This window comes from Nicotiana tomentosiformis, chromosome 11, assembly GCF_000390325.3.
Source record: "Nicotiana tomentosiformis chromosome 11, ASM39032v3, whole genome shotgun sequence".
NCBI lineage: Eukaryota > Viridiplantae > Streptophyta > Magnoliopsida > Solanales > Solanaceae > Nicotiana > Nicotiana tomentosiformis.
This window is the reverse complement of record NC_090822.1, coordinates 58,932,411-58,950,357: the sequence shown is the minus strand read 5'-3', so window position 1 is coordinate 58,950,357 and position 17,947 is coordinate 58,932,411. Positions and strand designations below refer to the sequence as shown.

The following is a 17,947-nucleotide window of genomic DNA, read 5'->3' as shown; positions in this document are numbered from 1 at the left end:
TATATAATATATGCGTATATAACGTCATCTAGTCATTGGTCAATGTACATGTATAAATGAATAAAATGCATAAGAAATACATTAATAAGATTTCTCGGAATATCATAAGATCAATATGCCTTCGGATAAACTTTATCAACTATGTATTTTCTGAGACCCATGAACAGAGGATGTAATAATACGACACCTGGGGAATCAACAACATAGGCACCCCAAGTGCTTCTATGAATAGAGGCATTTATGAAAGTTGTGCGTTTACTCGTTTTGTTTGTATCGTATGAATCATGCCAAAAGGAAAGAATGAGTAGCCTTAACATACCTAAGCTGATTCCCTGACAATCCCTCTAACTCACGTCAATTTCGACAAAACACATAACGGCGGATCGATGCAGGGAAAAATCCGTATGATATTCTTGAGAAATATAGTACCGTGCTCCCTTAAAATTTCATCTGACGTTGATGTAGCACTAAAAGGGTTCATATGAGTTTTTGAAGCTACACCTGTTACTATTGTTGAAGATCTTATCCTTTACTTTGTTGAAGCCTTCATCCATCTCCCCTTAATGAATTAGGGAGGTTTCTTATTATAGGAGTGGGCCCCATTTCATGTGATGACTTAGTCAACAATTTCCCTAAATATGCCACCTAGATACCTAATTACTTAGTCATTATAAGACTTGATTATCAATCCAACTTGCTACCACGTTGGGAGATCTAATTTCACCACCAAACTTATCCACAAATTTCCAATTAATTAGTTAACTTCTCACGCAAATCAATAATTACCCACATAATTGAGAATTATCTCAAATTACTTAAAATACTACTCACTTTTAACATACCTTATACGCGTTACTATTATGGTCATGTGGTACCTTGTATGGCACTAGTCCATCATTATCAGGTATTATAGCTCAGACCGTATTTTATCTCAAATTGACAACCTTCAACGAAACTCATTTTCTTTGATTCGTTTACCCTTTAACTTTGACGACACTTACTTATCGCCTGTTATAAATAGCATAAATTCTTATAACCTCAAAAATAATCTCATTTCCTAGTCTACGTTGATTAAATTACGAAGAAACTTTAGCGTAGGGAAACGCGAAATGTAACAAGAATAAGGGTGTAATATTGATAAATGATAAGAGGATGACATTTAGACCTTTGATTGAGTAATGATTCAAAGAGAAGTCATTTCATGAATTGCATGAGATTAGAATACCCCCTTAAGATGAATCACGTTGGGATGCTATGAAATATGGTTATTGAAGTTTAATATCATTCCTAGGTGGATCAGGCAAATAACTGTATATGTTCTTGATGAGACATGAGCCCTAATGAAAATGTATTTCGTAAGAGGTTTCAAGTTATCAGTGGTAGATTATATATCAACATTAAGGTGAATCAATAATAGATTGATAAAAGTTATAAAGTATGAGATGAGATTAGGCTATCATTATTAAGATTAACAGTAATGAGGAAGCGTTAAAGGGCTAAGATATATATGATAAGCAACGAGAGAGTAACATAGAGTTGGGTAGCAGAACTCGATAATAATAAACTGAAGTAAGTGTTATGGTATAGTCTAACCTACCTAGATGTAGTACATCCATAAGCATAGACAACCGAGGCTATGAAACAAGATATAGCAATAGTCGTAAGTTCGACAAAGTACCGAGCAAAGAACTTCAGTACACCTATAGATGCCGAGAGGAACAACTTGTCATAGTAGTGTACTTGCACAAAGTGAGGCCTAGGAAATGTCTAAAAGCTAGAGGAAAAAGGAGAGAAGTGTCGCATAGGCGCTCATACAAGGATAGAGCCGTACAGGTTGCATGATAGAAGGTAGTAACAATTATGAGATTGAAAGAATTCCGACCACAAGTCGTGGTGTGAGAAAGAGGCGTAAAGGGGTGAATACTCTGGCCTTTGGATTTATTCATAGAATAGTTGCCTAAATTACAAGGACACTGTTAATGTATTTATAAGAGCTATAGGTTATGAGATTGATAAGCGCATCAGTCAACATTCGAGGACGAATGTTCCAAAGGGGGGAGAATGATGTTACACCCCATATTTTCGTATGTAAAAGTACGTTGCAAGTCAATAGAGGTAAGCTAAGAAATGAGATCATCTTTGAAAGTATGTAAAGTAATTTAATCATGTTAACTTGGAGGTTATAAATACTTAAGATCATGAATACCAAGTACCAAGAGGGTTGGAAGGCTTAGAAGCTAAATGAATTGAAAGAAATAAGTTTCGTCAAAAGTCGACCAGTTGGGAATGTTATAACATGTACTATTGGAGTGAGACTAGGGTTATTAATATGATAAGGAGGTTATGCTATGAGTTATTTTAGTCGTATCATAGTCGTGTGTTATGTTTTTAAATCAAGCGAGTTGTGGAACAAAAGTTTGCAAAGGTCATCTCTAGTTACATTCATAAATGTGCTGAAAATTAAGTCAAATATAGCAGAGCATTTCTCCCAATGTACTTGGATTTAAGGGATTATCCACCTACAAAATTGAATATCTACAAGTATAGTTTCTAACGCATTAAATCATTCGTCTATACGACGTCGGAGTAGAGAAATATTCGCGTTTTTACGACACTACGCAGACAGCCCCTATGGGACCCACTTGGTATGTGGCCGATCTTCACCTATTTTTATCTCCTTTATGGGATGCAATTTGCTCATTTTTCGACATCCTTAAATCATAACACTCTCCAAAATCTCCCAAACAGTTCCCCCAAGGTTCCAAATAAATTTCAAAAAAATACACCATAATACAACATCAAAGTTAGCCAAAGGTGACGAATAATCCCTCTATGGTGTTGTGATGTAAATAAGGATGATAGTGAGCTAAGTTAAGCTTAGGGTTAGAATTTTATCTGCTGCCTAAGATATTTTTAACATCTTTTTGATGGTTTTTAAGGTTAATTACATGTTTTTTGTGGTGTTGGAGTGAACGATTACAAGATAGCACTTGAAAGAGGAACATATGTTGTTATCTTTTATTGGATTGTTTCAAGGCTATATATATATATATATATATATATATATGTTGTTATGGATGGAAAATGAGAAAAATAACTTGATTATGATATCGATTCTGTTTTTATACATGTCTATATGTTTATCGAGTGAATTGGTGAAATAAACATATAAAACTTTAGATTGGAAGTAAAGATTAGCTTAAGTCAATTCTATGGTGTCTTATTGCCATTGAAGACTATTGTAAGATAAATATAACTTGGATTTTGACTTGAAGCTACTGTAGGAGGTATGTGTATTATGTTCTTGCATGTGCTTAAGATTATCTTGATGCTGATTAAGTTAAAAGGATGGACTAGACATGAACTAGTGAATAAAGTTGCTAACTGAGAATTGTTGGAGTTGTGGATTATTTCCTTTGTTATAAATATGTGGTATAAGTCTGGAATCATTAATAAATTCTATCATTATCATGTCAATGAAACTATAAGTTAAAGTATAAAGTCTATAAGGGGTGATATGGATTATACGGATTCCAATAGGAGCTTGCCACTCGTTGTGAAGTAGTGGAGACTTGTTGTTGTTATATGGTGTCTTGTTATTGATATTTATATGTTGCTGGATTTCTCTGGTTATTGTTGTTGGTATATGGTATTGGATGAGGTCCTTGTTACAGGGTAGAGGCTGCCGAATTTATGTCAACGAGCTAGTAGCTTAAGTAACAGACTTAGCCTTTAGTTAGCACTGATATTGAATCTCCTTATGATATGGTAGATTGAGTTGAGTTTTTTGAAGAGTTGCTTGGAAGGTATTAAGGACTCAAAGGGGTTAAAGTATGTTAAGGCTAAACTTTTCCTTCATTTTGGCATGATCCCGTAACTACATGTGTCTAACAACGAGACATAAAGAGAAGTTTATATTCCTGAATTTATGTATATTATCCTAGTCTCATAAGTTATCATATTCTCATTTATCGGGACTTTATATTCAGTTAAGCATTGTCTTCTTCCAGTATTTTCACCACCCTCGAGCTATAATCGGTGGGCAGGCCCCTATTGGGCAGTATTACAGTATTTTCACCACCAGCGAGCTATAATCGGTGGGCAGGCCCCTATTGGGCAACCTCTGATCAGATGATAAGTTATATACCGAGCCTACTGTGGACGAGCACCTATGAGCGAGTCCAGAATGGCCGGAATACCGAGCCTATTATGGACGAGTGCCTATGAGGGAGCCTACTATGGCAGAGCAGCTATACGTATTGAGCCTTATAAAGCCTGACAACTATTTTACTTACTATATTGAGAGAGTTGATTCAGTATCAGCAGGTAAGCATATATTCATATTATGTTTGACTCCCAAGTACTTTAAGTTATTATATTATGAGTTCAGTCTCAGCTTTCAGTTATTCTATTGTCTTACATACTCGGTGCAATATTTTGTACTGACGTCCCTTTGACGGGGACACTGCTTTTTATGCGTGCATGTCAAGATAGACAGTTGGATTGACCTTTCTAATAGACAGAGTCAAACATCAGCTCGGTTGGTAAGCTCCACCTCCTTGGAGTTATCAGGTCTAGACGTTGGAGTCCATTTAATATATACAGGTTTGATGGGTAGGTCGAGGCCCTATCCCGACCATGATACAGTTTTGTTATCTCTAGAGGCTTGTAGACGAGTCTTATATATTTTGTATATCAGTAGATGTTCATGGCATCTTCGTCGGCTTGCACAGTTATATATATATATATATATATATATATATATATATATATATATCAGCCTTTTGATATGTTTACCCCTCACATGACAGAGACGTTATTTTAAGATGATTTAGAATATGGCCCCATCAACCTAAGTTAAGGGTTGCCCTCCAGAGTTCACAGTTACAGAGTGGTACGCTCGGGCCGAGTATGGAACAGGGTGCCGGTCATGACTCTTCAGGTTTGGGGTGTGACACAGTCCCTCCTATGCACCTACAGAAATGCTCTTGCGATCCAACTTCTGCACCTGCAAACTCCCTCCATCCAAGTCTGCTTATGCCCCCCTCTCCCGCATCTGTGGGCTCGCATATGCTGCAACACCCTCGCATCTGTGGTCTTCCCCAACTCCAGGATTTCTCGCTTCTGCGACTTCTTGCCCTCACCTGCGGATACACATCTCCGACAGATCCTCCGCAGGTGCGAATGCACCAGCTTCAGCAGCCCTTTAATCATGCAACACAAATCCAAACAAGCCTAAACCAATCTTAAACACACCCGATGCCCCAGAGACCCCATCCAAATATACCAACAAGTCCTAAAACACAACACAAATTTACTCGAGGCCTCAAATAAACCAAAACAACATCAAAACTATGAATCATACCACTATTCAAGACTAAGGAACTAACAAACATAAAACTTCAAAAACTCATGATGAAACACCTCAAACGAATCCGGAATGACCTTAAATTTTGCATACAAGTCCCAAATGAACCAATGGTCCTATTCCAACTTCCGGAACCTAAATACGAACCTAATAACAGCAAAGTCAACTCTCTATCAAACCTATCAATCTTCAAAATCTGAAGTTTTCCAACTTTCGCCAAAAAGCACGAAAACAACCTACGGACCACCAAATCCAAATCTAGACACACGTCTAAGTCCATAATCACCATACGAAAATATGAGAATCATCAAAATAGCATTCTGGAGTCGTCTACAAAAAAGTCAAACTCCGGTCAACTATTTCAACTTAAGTTTCCAATGACGTGGGATCACCCACGGGTATGTGTACGGGGAGGTTATGCGGTGATTTGAAGGCTTTGCGATGACTCTTGGCACGTTCGAGGACGAACATATGTTTAAGTGAGGGAGAATGTAACGATCTGATCGGTCGTTTTGAGCATTTGTACTTCGTTCGATGGTTTGAGGGCATGAGTAGCTCCGTATATTGTATTGTGACTTGTGTATATCATCGGTTTAGATTTTCGGGTGATTCAGAATTAGTTTGGAAGAATAATTTTTATGATAGAAGCTTTAAGTTGGAAGAGTTGACCAAGTTTGAATTTTATATATTTGATCTCGGAATGGAGTTTTGATGGTTCCGTTAGGTCCGGATAGTAATTTTGGATTTGGGCATATGCCCAAATTTGTATTTGGATATTTCTAGTAGGTTTCGGCACTATTTGGAAAAAGTTGGCAATTTGAAAATTTGGAATATTCATAAGTTTGACTGGGAGTTGACTTTGATAATATCGGGTACGGATTGTTATTCCGAAAATTGGAATAGGTTTGTTATGTCATTTGGAATTTGTATGAAAAAATTGAGGTCATTCCGAGTTGATTTAATATGGGACTAGGTGTCCCAATTCACCAAAACAAAACCAACCACCTCGAAAGGTCACATAACCTAAAATACAAATAAGTATAGAATCATATAGGGGAAACGGGGCTAAAGTACTCAAAACTACCAACAAATCATTACATGTTATTTAATATTTAAGTGGTTATATTTTGTTTCATACTGTTATGCGATAGTCTTACCTATTCTGAGAGACTAGGTGTTATCATGACCCTTAAGGTGGGATTTTGTATTGTGACAACTCGAGAAGTATCAAATGATGAATTGGGACTAAAATACACAAAATGACCGACCGAATCGTTAAATTTCTTCTATGCCATCGCGAACTGTCCCACTGCAAATATTATTCACAAGACAAAATGTACACTTTACTCTTCACGAATGCGGCCCAGAGCTCCACGATTGCAATGTATACTCTTGAAGCGAGAAATCAACAACTGAAAATGGCCGAGAAATGGCCAAAAGTACTCTGAAACTCACCCAAGCCCCTCGAGACCCCGTCCAATCAAACCAACAAATCCATATACCTAATTCAAACCTATGCAAGGGCTCGAAAAATCACAAATAATATCAAAATAAGGAATCTAAGATAAAATCATTCTCTTAACTTTCAAACATTTCAACTTTTTCGAACGCATCTGAATCGCGCATAGATATTCAAGATTACAATCAAACTTTCCACACAAGTTCCAATCAGCTACATGGACCTATCCAAGATAATAGAACATCAAACAAAATCCGATAACATCAAAGTCAATCTCCGGTCAAAGCTATTAACTCTTCAATTCTTCAAATTTCAAACTTTCGACGAATAAAGCCAAAATCCACTAGGAACATTGTTCCAGAATCAAATCCAAGCATACGTGTAAGTTCAAAATCACCATACAAACATGTTGAAACAATCAAATCTCTATTCGGAGGTCGTTTATTCAAAAGTCAAATCTTGATCAATTCTTTCAACTTTAAGCTTCCATAATGGGAATTACTATTCCAAATCAATCCCAAACATCTCGAACATCAAAACTAACTATACATGCAAGTTATAGTGTATCATATAATTCTACTCGACATATCAAACCGTTGAACATAATACTAATGCTCAAAACAACCGATTGGGTCGTTACAAATTAATCGACCGTCGTGGTTGATTTACAGAGAATTTCTAAGTGTATATTTTAAATTCCAGATGGACCGAGTCAATGCATTTTTTAAAAATAATATTAATCATATTTTTATAATCGGTTACTTGAAAAAGAATTTTTCCGGTTAAAAATACTTATCGAATATATCACAAAATATAATTTTTGAGTTTTTTAAAATGAAAAATATATTTGTTTTAGTTGTTGTACTGACGATTTGGAAAATATAAAATTTGCAAATGATATTCATTTAGCTGTGGATTGTAAACAATTAGTTTAACAACATCTCGTTCTTACGTTCTATTCCCTCACTAAATCATGTATAATAAGTAAAGAGCAGCTGAAAAAGTATAAAAGAATGTTATGATTTTAGCATACAGGGAAAATGATTAAATACTAACAAAGTGCTATCAATTTAGTCTACACAATGGAAAAAAATAATTATTCTTGTACCAACACATGTATACTATATTATGCGGATAGCACTATTTTAATTCTCTTCGTATTATCTAGTTTTGCTCTTTTAGGTTATATATTTAAGCGCAACATGAAAAAGGTATAACTATTTACATGTTACAGAATAGCTCTTCAAGAGCCTTGACTCTGAGGGTTGATGTTGCTATAAAACCCTTGATTTCACTTTGATCTGCTTTAAGTGCTTGATCCTCCGATAAAGAAATTCACACAAAGGATTGTGATTCAACAAAATATTGCTATTATATTCATATATAGCATGTTACTATGTGACTGAGGCCGGGAGATTGCATGGAAGGATGACCTCGTAATGGAACAGACTAAATCACGAGAACTAGGTACCGAGTTCAGAACCGAGGTACCTGTCGAGATCGAGACTAGTAGCGATCGAAGCCAAATGAGACAAACATCGAGCAAGATCGAAGATAGTATAATAACATAAAGGCGAGATATCCGTGACTGGTCAAGAATCACAGCGTAAACTTCGGTGACTGGTCGAGGATCATGGCGTAAATCGCGGAACGGATCAAATCAGAAACGATTAATTAGCTAATCAGGGGATTTTTTTCTGTAATTAGAATCATAGCATAAATGGAATTCCTCTACTATATAAAGGGGGTTCTAATTATTTGTACAACACGGTTGACAGATATGAAAAACAATATAATTCTCTTTCTCGTTTATACTATTGTTCATCAGCTTGTTATACTTTAATTGTTCTGGCATCAACCAGTTTGAGGGTATCCAAACTCGAGGGCTGAGTTCCATTCTAACACCGGTTTGCTTTACTTTATTGTTAATTTCTATTACCCATCCTCACATTTATCAATTGGTATTAGGTGAACGATGTCCTTAGAACCATATTATAAGTTTAATTGTTATTCAATTTTAAGGGTAAACAGTTTGGTGTCCACCGTGGGGCTAGGGATAATAGTGATTGCTTAATACTGATTCTGATAACACACACTGCTTTACACTTGTTCTCGTAAGAATCTTTGTTTTCAGGATAAACATGCCAAACTCACAAGCAGCGCCTACACATGGTGACAACGGCCTCAAATTTCACGGGGAGAATGACAATATAGCCGCCCCAGAGATCGAGGTGCCTTAGGGTAACCTCGAGGGAGCACCAATTGCAAATCTCGTCGATGTCAGTTCGCACGTCGCCTTAAATGCAAGTTTGGGCGTTGATCCCAAAGGTAGCGTATACATGGAAGTTCGATCAGGTGATCGAGGTACGCAAGGCAGAGAAGATGGCGGAGTTAGCCTCCAATTGATATACAAAATGTTACAGGCTCAACAAGTAGCTATAGCACAACTACAAAATCAGCACCGAACACCGAGTAGGATCGAACCAGAAGTCATCCATAGGACTGAGCCTGAGCCGAAAAGGTTGAACGCCAACGAATCAGAGACTGACCCAGCCATTATGAAAATGCTCGAGGAGCTCACTAAACAGATTGAGTCGTGAGAAAAGAAAATCGAGGAAAATGACAAGAAAGTAGAGACATACAACTCCCGGGTTGACCAAATACCGGGGACACCGTCAATTCTAAAGGGTGTGGATTCAAATAAATTCGTACAGAAGCCTTTCCCTCCAAGTGCGGCTCCGAAACCCATTGCGAAGAAATTCCGAATGCCAGAAATTCCTAAGTACAATGGGACCACCGACCCTAATGATCAAGCCACTTCTTATACATGCGCAATAAAAGGGAATGACTTGGAAGATGATGATATTGAATCTATTCTACTAAAGAAATTTGGAGAAACCTTTTAGAAAGGAGCAATGAGATGGTACCACAATTTTCCGCCTAATTCCATCGATTCCTTTTCCATGCTTACAAACTCCTTCGTAAAGACACATGCCGGAGCAATAAAGGTTGCGAATAGGAAATCGGACCTCTTCAAGGTGAAACAAAAGACAACAAAATATTGGGTTGTTCAAGCCTTTACTCAAGGTTTGAACGAACGAAGTTCGGTGGCATCACGACAGCTAAAGCATAATTTAATTGAATATCCAGCGGTAACCTGGGCCAATGTACATAATCGGTACTAGTCAAAGATCATGATCGAGGATGATCAATTAGGGACCCCTTCCGGTTCCGCTTATCCAAACAGGCCCGTCGGCAGAACTCAAAGGGATATCGATAGAGAAACCCGATCGAGCAGATATCTGTATCAACCATACAACGAAGATCATAGAAATAGTGGCCCAGGACGCAATCCCATCCGAAATGATCGAAGGAACAATCGAAGACAAAGCTCTCGAGGGCTCATGAGCAAAAGTGGCTTCGATAAACATGCTAATTCCATAGAAGCACCATAATTATCAGAATACAACTTCAGCATCGACGCATCAGGTATTGTGTCATCCATTGGGAGAATCAAAGATACTAGATGGCCCAGACCCCTACAAACCGATCCATCCCAAAGGAACCCCAATCAAATATGAAAATACCATGGTACACATGGTCATAAAACTGAAGACTGCAGACAACTAAGATAGGAGGTGGCCCGTCTATTCAACGAGGGTCACCTTCGAGAATTCTTGAGCGACCGAGCTAAAAACCATTTCAGAGACAGGGATGCAAATAGGAAAAACGAGCAGGAAGAACCACAGCACGTGATTCACATGATCGTTGGTGGGGTCGATATTCCACAAAGGCCTGTGTTCAAACACACTAAAGTATCAATCACCAGGGAAAAACAAACTCAAGACTATGTGCCAGAAGGCACTTTTATCATTCAATGATGAGGAAGCAGAAGGGATCTCACAACCCCACAATGATGCTTTGGTAATCTCTTCAGCCAATATTATTTGATCGAGGGCCGTGGAGCAGCTCGGCCTACAAGATCAGATTGTACTCGCAGCTCGGATTCTCAATGGCTTCAACATGGCGAGTGAAACAACTAAAGGTGAAATTATCCTAACAATAAATGTAGACAGAACTATTAAATAAACAAAGTTCCATGTGATCGAGGGCGATATGAGATACAACGCACTGCTCGGAAGACCCTGGATTCACAACTTGAGGGCGGTCCCCTCAACCCATCACCAAATGCTGAAGTTCCCGACACCGAATAGAGTAAAATCGGTGCATGGGGAACAACATGCTGCCAAAGAGATGTTCGCGGGTGACGAAGTAATACCGGTATCGGCTCTTTTATCAACAAAGGGATCGGAGTCCAAAGGAAAACAGGAAGCTAAATAGCAACCACAACCACCAGCTTCGACTCAGTCGGGGAAGCTGGGAACGGACGAGGACGAGGACTACTGGATCCCTCGATCCTTCATAATCCCCGAGGATTCGGACGCCACCAAATCGACAGTCGAGGAGCTGGAGCAAGTCATACTGATCGAGCATCTACCCGATCGAAATGTATACCTGGGTACGGGGTTAACCCCCGAGCTCAGGAAAAAACTCGTTAAATTTCTTATTAATAATATGGATTATTTTGATTGGTCCCACCTAGATATGACAGGGATCCTGCCGGAAATTGCTACACATCGACTGAGATTGGACCCAAAGTTGTGCCCGGTAAAACAAAAGAGAAGGCCCTAGTCCAAGGTAAAACATGTATTCATCAAGGACGAGGTAACCAAACTTCTCAAAATAGGATCCATTCGGGAGGTAAAATATCCTGAATGGTTAGCAAACGTAGTCATAGTCCCTAAAAAGGGAAAAACTTAGAATGTGCGTAGACTATAAAAATTTAAACAAAGCATGTCCTAAAGACTCTTTTCCTCTGCCGAATATCGATCGCATGATCGATGCCACTGCCGGCCACGAGATCCTTAGTTTTCTTGATGCATACTCCAGGTACAATCAAATACAAATGAACCTGGAGGATCAAGAAAAGACTTCGTTCATCACTAAGTATGACACCTATTGTTATAATGTAATGCTGTTTAGACTAAAAAATGCTAGTGCCACTTATCAACGCTTAGTAAACCGAATGTTTGAAGAACAGATAGGTAAGTCAATGGAGGTTTATTTTGACGATATGCTAGTTAAGCCCCTGCGAGCAGAGGACCGTTTGGCACATTTGCAGGAGACCTTCGATATACTAAGAAAATACAACATGAAACTCAACCCGGAGAAATGTGCATTCGAGGTCGGCTCATGCAAGTTCCTCAGCTTTATGGTATCGAATCGGGGTATCAAAATCAACCCCGATAAGATCAAGACAATAGAAGACATCATAGTCATGGACAATGTTAAGGCCATACAAAGATTAACAGGGTGCATAGCCTCCCTAGGCCGATTCATCTCGAGGTCTTCAGATAGATGTCACAGGTTCTTCTTACTGCTCAAAAAGAAGAACAATTTTGCATGGACTCCTGAATGCCAACAAGCATTGGAAGAATTAAAGCGGTAACTCTCGAGCCCGCCACTACTTCATACTCCGAAAGCGGACGAGTAACTCTACTTGTACTTAGCAGTCTCGAAAATCGTGGTAAGTGGGGTCCTAGTTCGAGAAGAGCAAGGTATGCAATTTCCTGTTTATTATTTTAGTCGAACATTAGGTGAGGTCGAGACCCGGTACCCACACTTAGAAAAATTAGTTCTTGCCCTAATAAGCGCCTCTAGGAAATAAAAACCATATTTTCAGTGTCTCCCGATCTGCATGGTGACTACATATCCCCTTCGAAATGTTTTGCATAAGCCCGGACTTTCGGGCCGATTGGCCAAATGAGCCGTCGAGATCAATGGGTACAATATCAAGTATCGACCCCGAACGACCATCAAGTCTCAAATCTTAGCGGACTTTGTGGCCGACTTTACGCTAGCCCCCGTACCCGATGTCGAAAAGGAACTATTAATAAAGTCGGGGACATCATCGGGGGTATGGACTCTCTTCACATACGGTGCTTCGAAATTGAAGGGGTCCGGGTTAGGCATCGTTTTGAAGCCGCCCACGGGTAATACAATTAGACAAGATATAAAAACTACCAAGTTAACTAACAATGAGGCCGAGTATGAGGCCATGATTGCAGCTCTTGAGCTAGCTAAATGTTTTGGAGCAGAAGTCATCGAGGCCAAATGTGACTTCATGCTTGTGGTAGACCAAGTCAACATAACCTTTGAGGTTCGAGAAGATCGAATGAAGAGATACTTGGACAAACTACAGGTGACTCTACATCGATTTAAAGAATGGACCCTACAGCATGTGCCTCGAGAACAAAACACCGAGGTCGATGCCCTCGCAAATTTGGGGTCATCAGCCGAAGATGACAAGATTAGCTGGGGACTGTCGTCCAACTTTCAAGGTCAGTAATGGAAGAAGGCCACGCCGAAATCAACTCCACAAGTCTGACATGGGATTGGAGGAACAATATATCAAATACCTAAAGAACGGGAAGCTTCCATCGGATCCTAGGGAATCGAGGACTCTACGTACGAAGGCCGCACGATTCACATTGGCCGAAGACGGAACACTATATAGAAGGATGTTCGATGGACCATTGGCAATATATTTGGGACCAAGAGATACCGACTACGTCCTACGGGAAATCCACGAGGGCACCTGTGGAAATCATTCTGGTGTCGAATCATTGGTTCACAAAGTCATCAGAGTAGGATACTATTGGGCCGCTATGGAAAAGGATACAAAAGAGTTTGTTCAAAAGTGCGACAAATGTCAAAGGTATGCGCCGATGATTCACCAACCCGGAGAGCAACTCCACTCAGTCTTATCCCTATGGCCATTCATGAAATGGAGAATAGATATCGTCGACCCTCTACCATCAGCCCCAGGCAAAGCTAAATTTATTTTGTTTATGGGTTGAAGCACAGGCTTTCGAGAAAATTAGAGAGAAAGAAGTCATAGATTTAATCTGGGACCACATTATATGCCAATTCAGGATGCCTACCGAGATCTTATGTGACAATGGAAAGCAATGCGTAAGCAGCAAAGTAACAAAGATTCTCGAAGATCACAAAAAAAAGAGGATCATGTCGACGCAATATCATCCTAGTGGGAACGGACAAGCCGAATCGACAAACAAGACCATCATTCAAAATCTAAACAAAAGATTGAACGACGCTAAGGGAAAATGGAGAGAAATATTTCTGGAAGTCCTTTGGGCGTATCGAACAACGTCAAAATCCAGTACTGGGGTAACACCGTTCTCTTTAGTATATGGCACCGAAGCTCTGATCCCGGTTGAAGTCGGGGAACCTAGCGTCAGGTTTCGATATGCAACGGAAGAGTCAAATCATGAGGCTATGAATACAAGCCTTGAATTGCTTAGATGAAAAATGGGAAGCCGCCTTCATTCGGATGGCCGCACAGAAATAGCAGATCGAAAGGTACTGCAATCGAAGAGCCAATCTTCGACACTTTAAAATCGGGGACTTGGTTTTGAGGAAGGTCACCCTCAATACTCGAGACCCAAACGAAGGAAAACTTGGCCCAAACTAGGAGAGACCGTATCAGGTCCTCGATATCATCGGAAAGGGATCCTACAAACTTGGCAGGATGAACGGCAAACAATTACCAAACAATTGGAATATATCACTCCTCAAATGATATTACTGCTAAGGTACGACCTTCTCCATTTTTATTTATATTTTATACTAACCATTTGTAGGTGTTTAATCGAAGACATCAAAGGATTCTTCAAACACAAAGTCTTTAGGTCTGAAAGCATACGTTGCACTCTTTTTTCCTTAGACCTGTTTTTGTCCCAAATGGGTTTTTCCAGCGAGGTTTTTAACGAGGCAACCATTATTCGCGCTAACTTAGAGCAATTCAACAGTAATCGAGGCTCCTTTACAATCAACCTCGAATACTGGGGGGCATCACCCTCGGATAGTTACAAGGAAAATACTTCGTGCTGATAGGGTCTCGATAGGAAAATTTTGTAAGGGTCAAACGGTCGAACGAACAATGCCCATGTAGATTACTCGAGCCCTAATGGCAAATATGTACGCATGTTAATCTATTGAAAAAGTATTTTTCCTTCCCAGATATTGCATGCCGTAGATAAACTTTTACTTTACAATGTCATGCGTGTAATCTGTTGTGGAAACTGACTTAAGGGCCGGTCAAAACTAAAGTTCGAACAATTGACCCCGCACTCGGGGACTGCCATCCAAAAAATTGACATGATCGAATTACTAAAACCTCGAGATCGTAAGACCTTAAAAAAGGCAATCCTCAATTTTATAGGCCACGACCACCACACTCAGGGACTGATATTTCGAACAAGTTCGAAGTATTATAGGGGAACAAGCCCAAAAGGCGAATCCCAAGTTAAAGTCTATGGCCAAATTAACATGGTTCGGAGACGTCCGATTTCCGTTATAAAGCAGGCCTTCGAATATTTTCATAAATTGGTTAAAAAGACTACCCTCAGCTGAACTACTAAGGGTCTCGATAATATTGACCCTCGGAAACCCTAATGGGTACAAAGTCGTTCGAACTCTCGAACAAATTCTTTATTTCATGCTAAGTCACAACCGAATTTATATGACTAAACAATAAACGTTTCAAGTCGAAAAGGGAGAGAAAGTCATTCTTTTTATTATGGTCGTATCGGGCTAATTTAAGAGCCTAAAGGGCCATTTTATTTTTGAGTTAGAGAAATCATCCTCACTCAATTAAAACCTAAGGGTCACCCTCCTCCGAGTTCGAGCAAGTACTCACTCGATTATAAAAACTACACTAGTCCGTCTTCAATCAAATTGCCTAAGCCTCGAACTTATGAACAAAATTTTCATAAGGCATGAATGAAATAAAATTTTCACAAGGCAGAAAATTAAATAAAGACAAATCGGAAAGAGATCTTTATATATATGAGAATATTTACAAGGTCCGATCAGGATCCTACACATAAGATCAAAAGTGAAAAATCCTAAGGTTCCTAATTTTCTCCGGGGGAAGCTTCTTCTCCATCGAGGTCCCCCACGCTCTCGGACCCACCTTTCCTCTCGGCGTCATCATCATCATCGGAGGGGGCCAGCACTCCAGCACTAATTTCATGTTCTCTAGCCTTTATTATCTCGTCGATAAGATCGAAACCTCGAGCGTGGATCTCCTCGAGGGTTTCCCTCCGAGATTGGCATTTGGCGAGTTCATCAATCCAATATGCTTGAGTTTGAGCGGTCTCGACAGCCTCTCTCTCTTGGACTTGAGCGGCTTCAGCATCAGCCCGGTAGACAGCCACGATCGCATCTGCCTTGGCTTTAGCCTTTTCGGCTTTAGATTTATTCTTTGCAAGTTCGGAAGCCTGCCGAGCCTCGAGCTCCTCTATTTTCTTTTCCTGAGCCGAGCTTTTCTCCTTCATGCCTCGATGATGACTTTGGACCGATGACAATTGGGCTCGATCAATCTCTTTTTCTGCAGCAAAGCGTTTCATACCTTCTTTCCACCCCAAGGACTCCGCCTTCATCATGTTGACCTCCTCACGGAACTGCTCAATCCTCTCGACCTTCTGCTGCAGTTGTGAGAGTAAATGTTAGCCACCGTTCCCGAATCGAGCCCATGTGCTTTTATGATTTTCATTACCTACTTGATAGGGTCGGTCTGATCTTTGTGAGCCGTGGCCAACTCGGTTCGGTGGTCCTTGATTTCTTCTTCTTTTTGCCCACCGAGAAGGTTGAAGTTATTCCTCTCCTCGATAAGCCTTTGAATGTCGGCCTCGTACCGACTCAGCTCGACTCTAGACTGAGAAAATACTTCCCGATGAAGCATTAAGGCCTACGCAGAAAGAAGAAAAGAAGTTAGACAGAAAGAGAAAAATGAACACAAAGGTAATACCAACAAGGGGAATTAAGGCTTACCCGATTCAAAGCTTGCTGCACTTCATTGAAAAGGCTCGATGCCCCGCCCAAGTCCTTCTTTGAGACATCCAAGTCGCTCAGGCCAGTAGCATATTCGACCCAGTAAAGTAATCACGGAAGGGGTCCTTCCTTCCGTGGGCTCCTTCGATGAAGAGGGTCTTCAAGGACCGAGCCTCTTGAATCATCTCCTCAGAAAATGAGGGGAACAGCGGGGAGCCTCCAATTTCTATTGCTCCAAGTGGATCACTTGGGGCGTATTCTCCATCTCAAGGGGCCTCGAGATCAGCCCCTACGTACCCACCGTTAACTCATTATGGTGGGAGGAATCTTCAATCCTCGATGACTTGGGAACTTTGCCCAAGTCTCTTCCCGAGACCCCCTCATCTCGAGACGAAGTCTCTGCAGCCTTCACTAATTTAGTGGCCTTTGGGGCCTCGGTGCTCATTCCCACATGGGCCACCAACCCGGTGTCATCTTTTTTCTCTTCTTCATCTTCCTCCCTTAGACGCTGAACAGAGTCTTCAGTCAGGAGGATGGTGTTCTTCCTCGGCTTACGAGCCTTCTTCTTCTTAGGTTCTGGATCCTCGGAGGTTGAGATCTTTTTCCTCTTTTTGTCTTTTGCCGGTTTCGGTACCGGGATCGAAGTCTCCTCCTCACCAGATAAGGGCATCATGACAGCATCTTTGACAATGCCTGTATGAAAGGAAATTAAGTAAGAAATGCTTTAACAAAATCATCAAAGACGTGGAAAAGGGTCTTACCATGAGTTTTGGCCTCTCATCGGCCCTTTGATAAATCGCGCCATGAGCGCTCGGCATACGTAGAGGTCGAGGCTAGGTCCTGAACCCAGCTCTTGAGGTTAGGAATTGCACCGGGCATCCAAGCGACCTCTACATCACGAAAAAAGATATCGATGAGAAGAAGCAAAGGAGAAAAACAATAAATAGGAGCTAACAGTGGGATTTTACTTATGCTTTATATTCTATTTCTCGGGAAATGGCATCTTCTCGGCTGGGATAAAAATACAAATATGGGATAAAATATTAACTATAGAAGAAATATATAACTTTGAATTCACTACGAAAGATATGCTACTAGGAATGCCATTTTTAGACAAATTATACCCACACATAATAACAAGAACACACTGGTGGTTTACCACACCATGTAAAAATAAAGTAGGAGCAAAAAGAATAAATAAT

General features: G+C 40.1%; 1 protein-coding gene across 1 annotated transcript; it reads right to left on the bottom strand.

Moving 5' to 3' along the window:
- Positions 1–15,826: 15,826 nt before the first annotated feature.
- On the bottom strand, positions 15,827–16,357 carry LOC138901516 (uncharacterized). Its single transcript, XM_070189288.1, has one exon. It carries the CDS (start codon positions 16,355–16,357, stop codon positions 15,827–15,829), a length of 531 nt encoding a protein of 176 aa, XP_070045389.1.
- Between the last annotated feature and the right edge of the window lie 1,590 nt (positions 16,358–17,947).

Coding starts and splice junctions, on each gene's coding strand:
- LOC138901516 (XM_070189288.1), bottom strand. CDS start 16,357: ATGATGAAGGCGGAGTCCTTGGGGTGGAAAGAAGGTATGAAACGCTTT.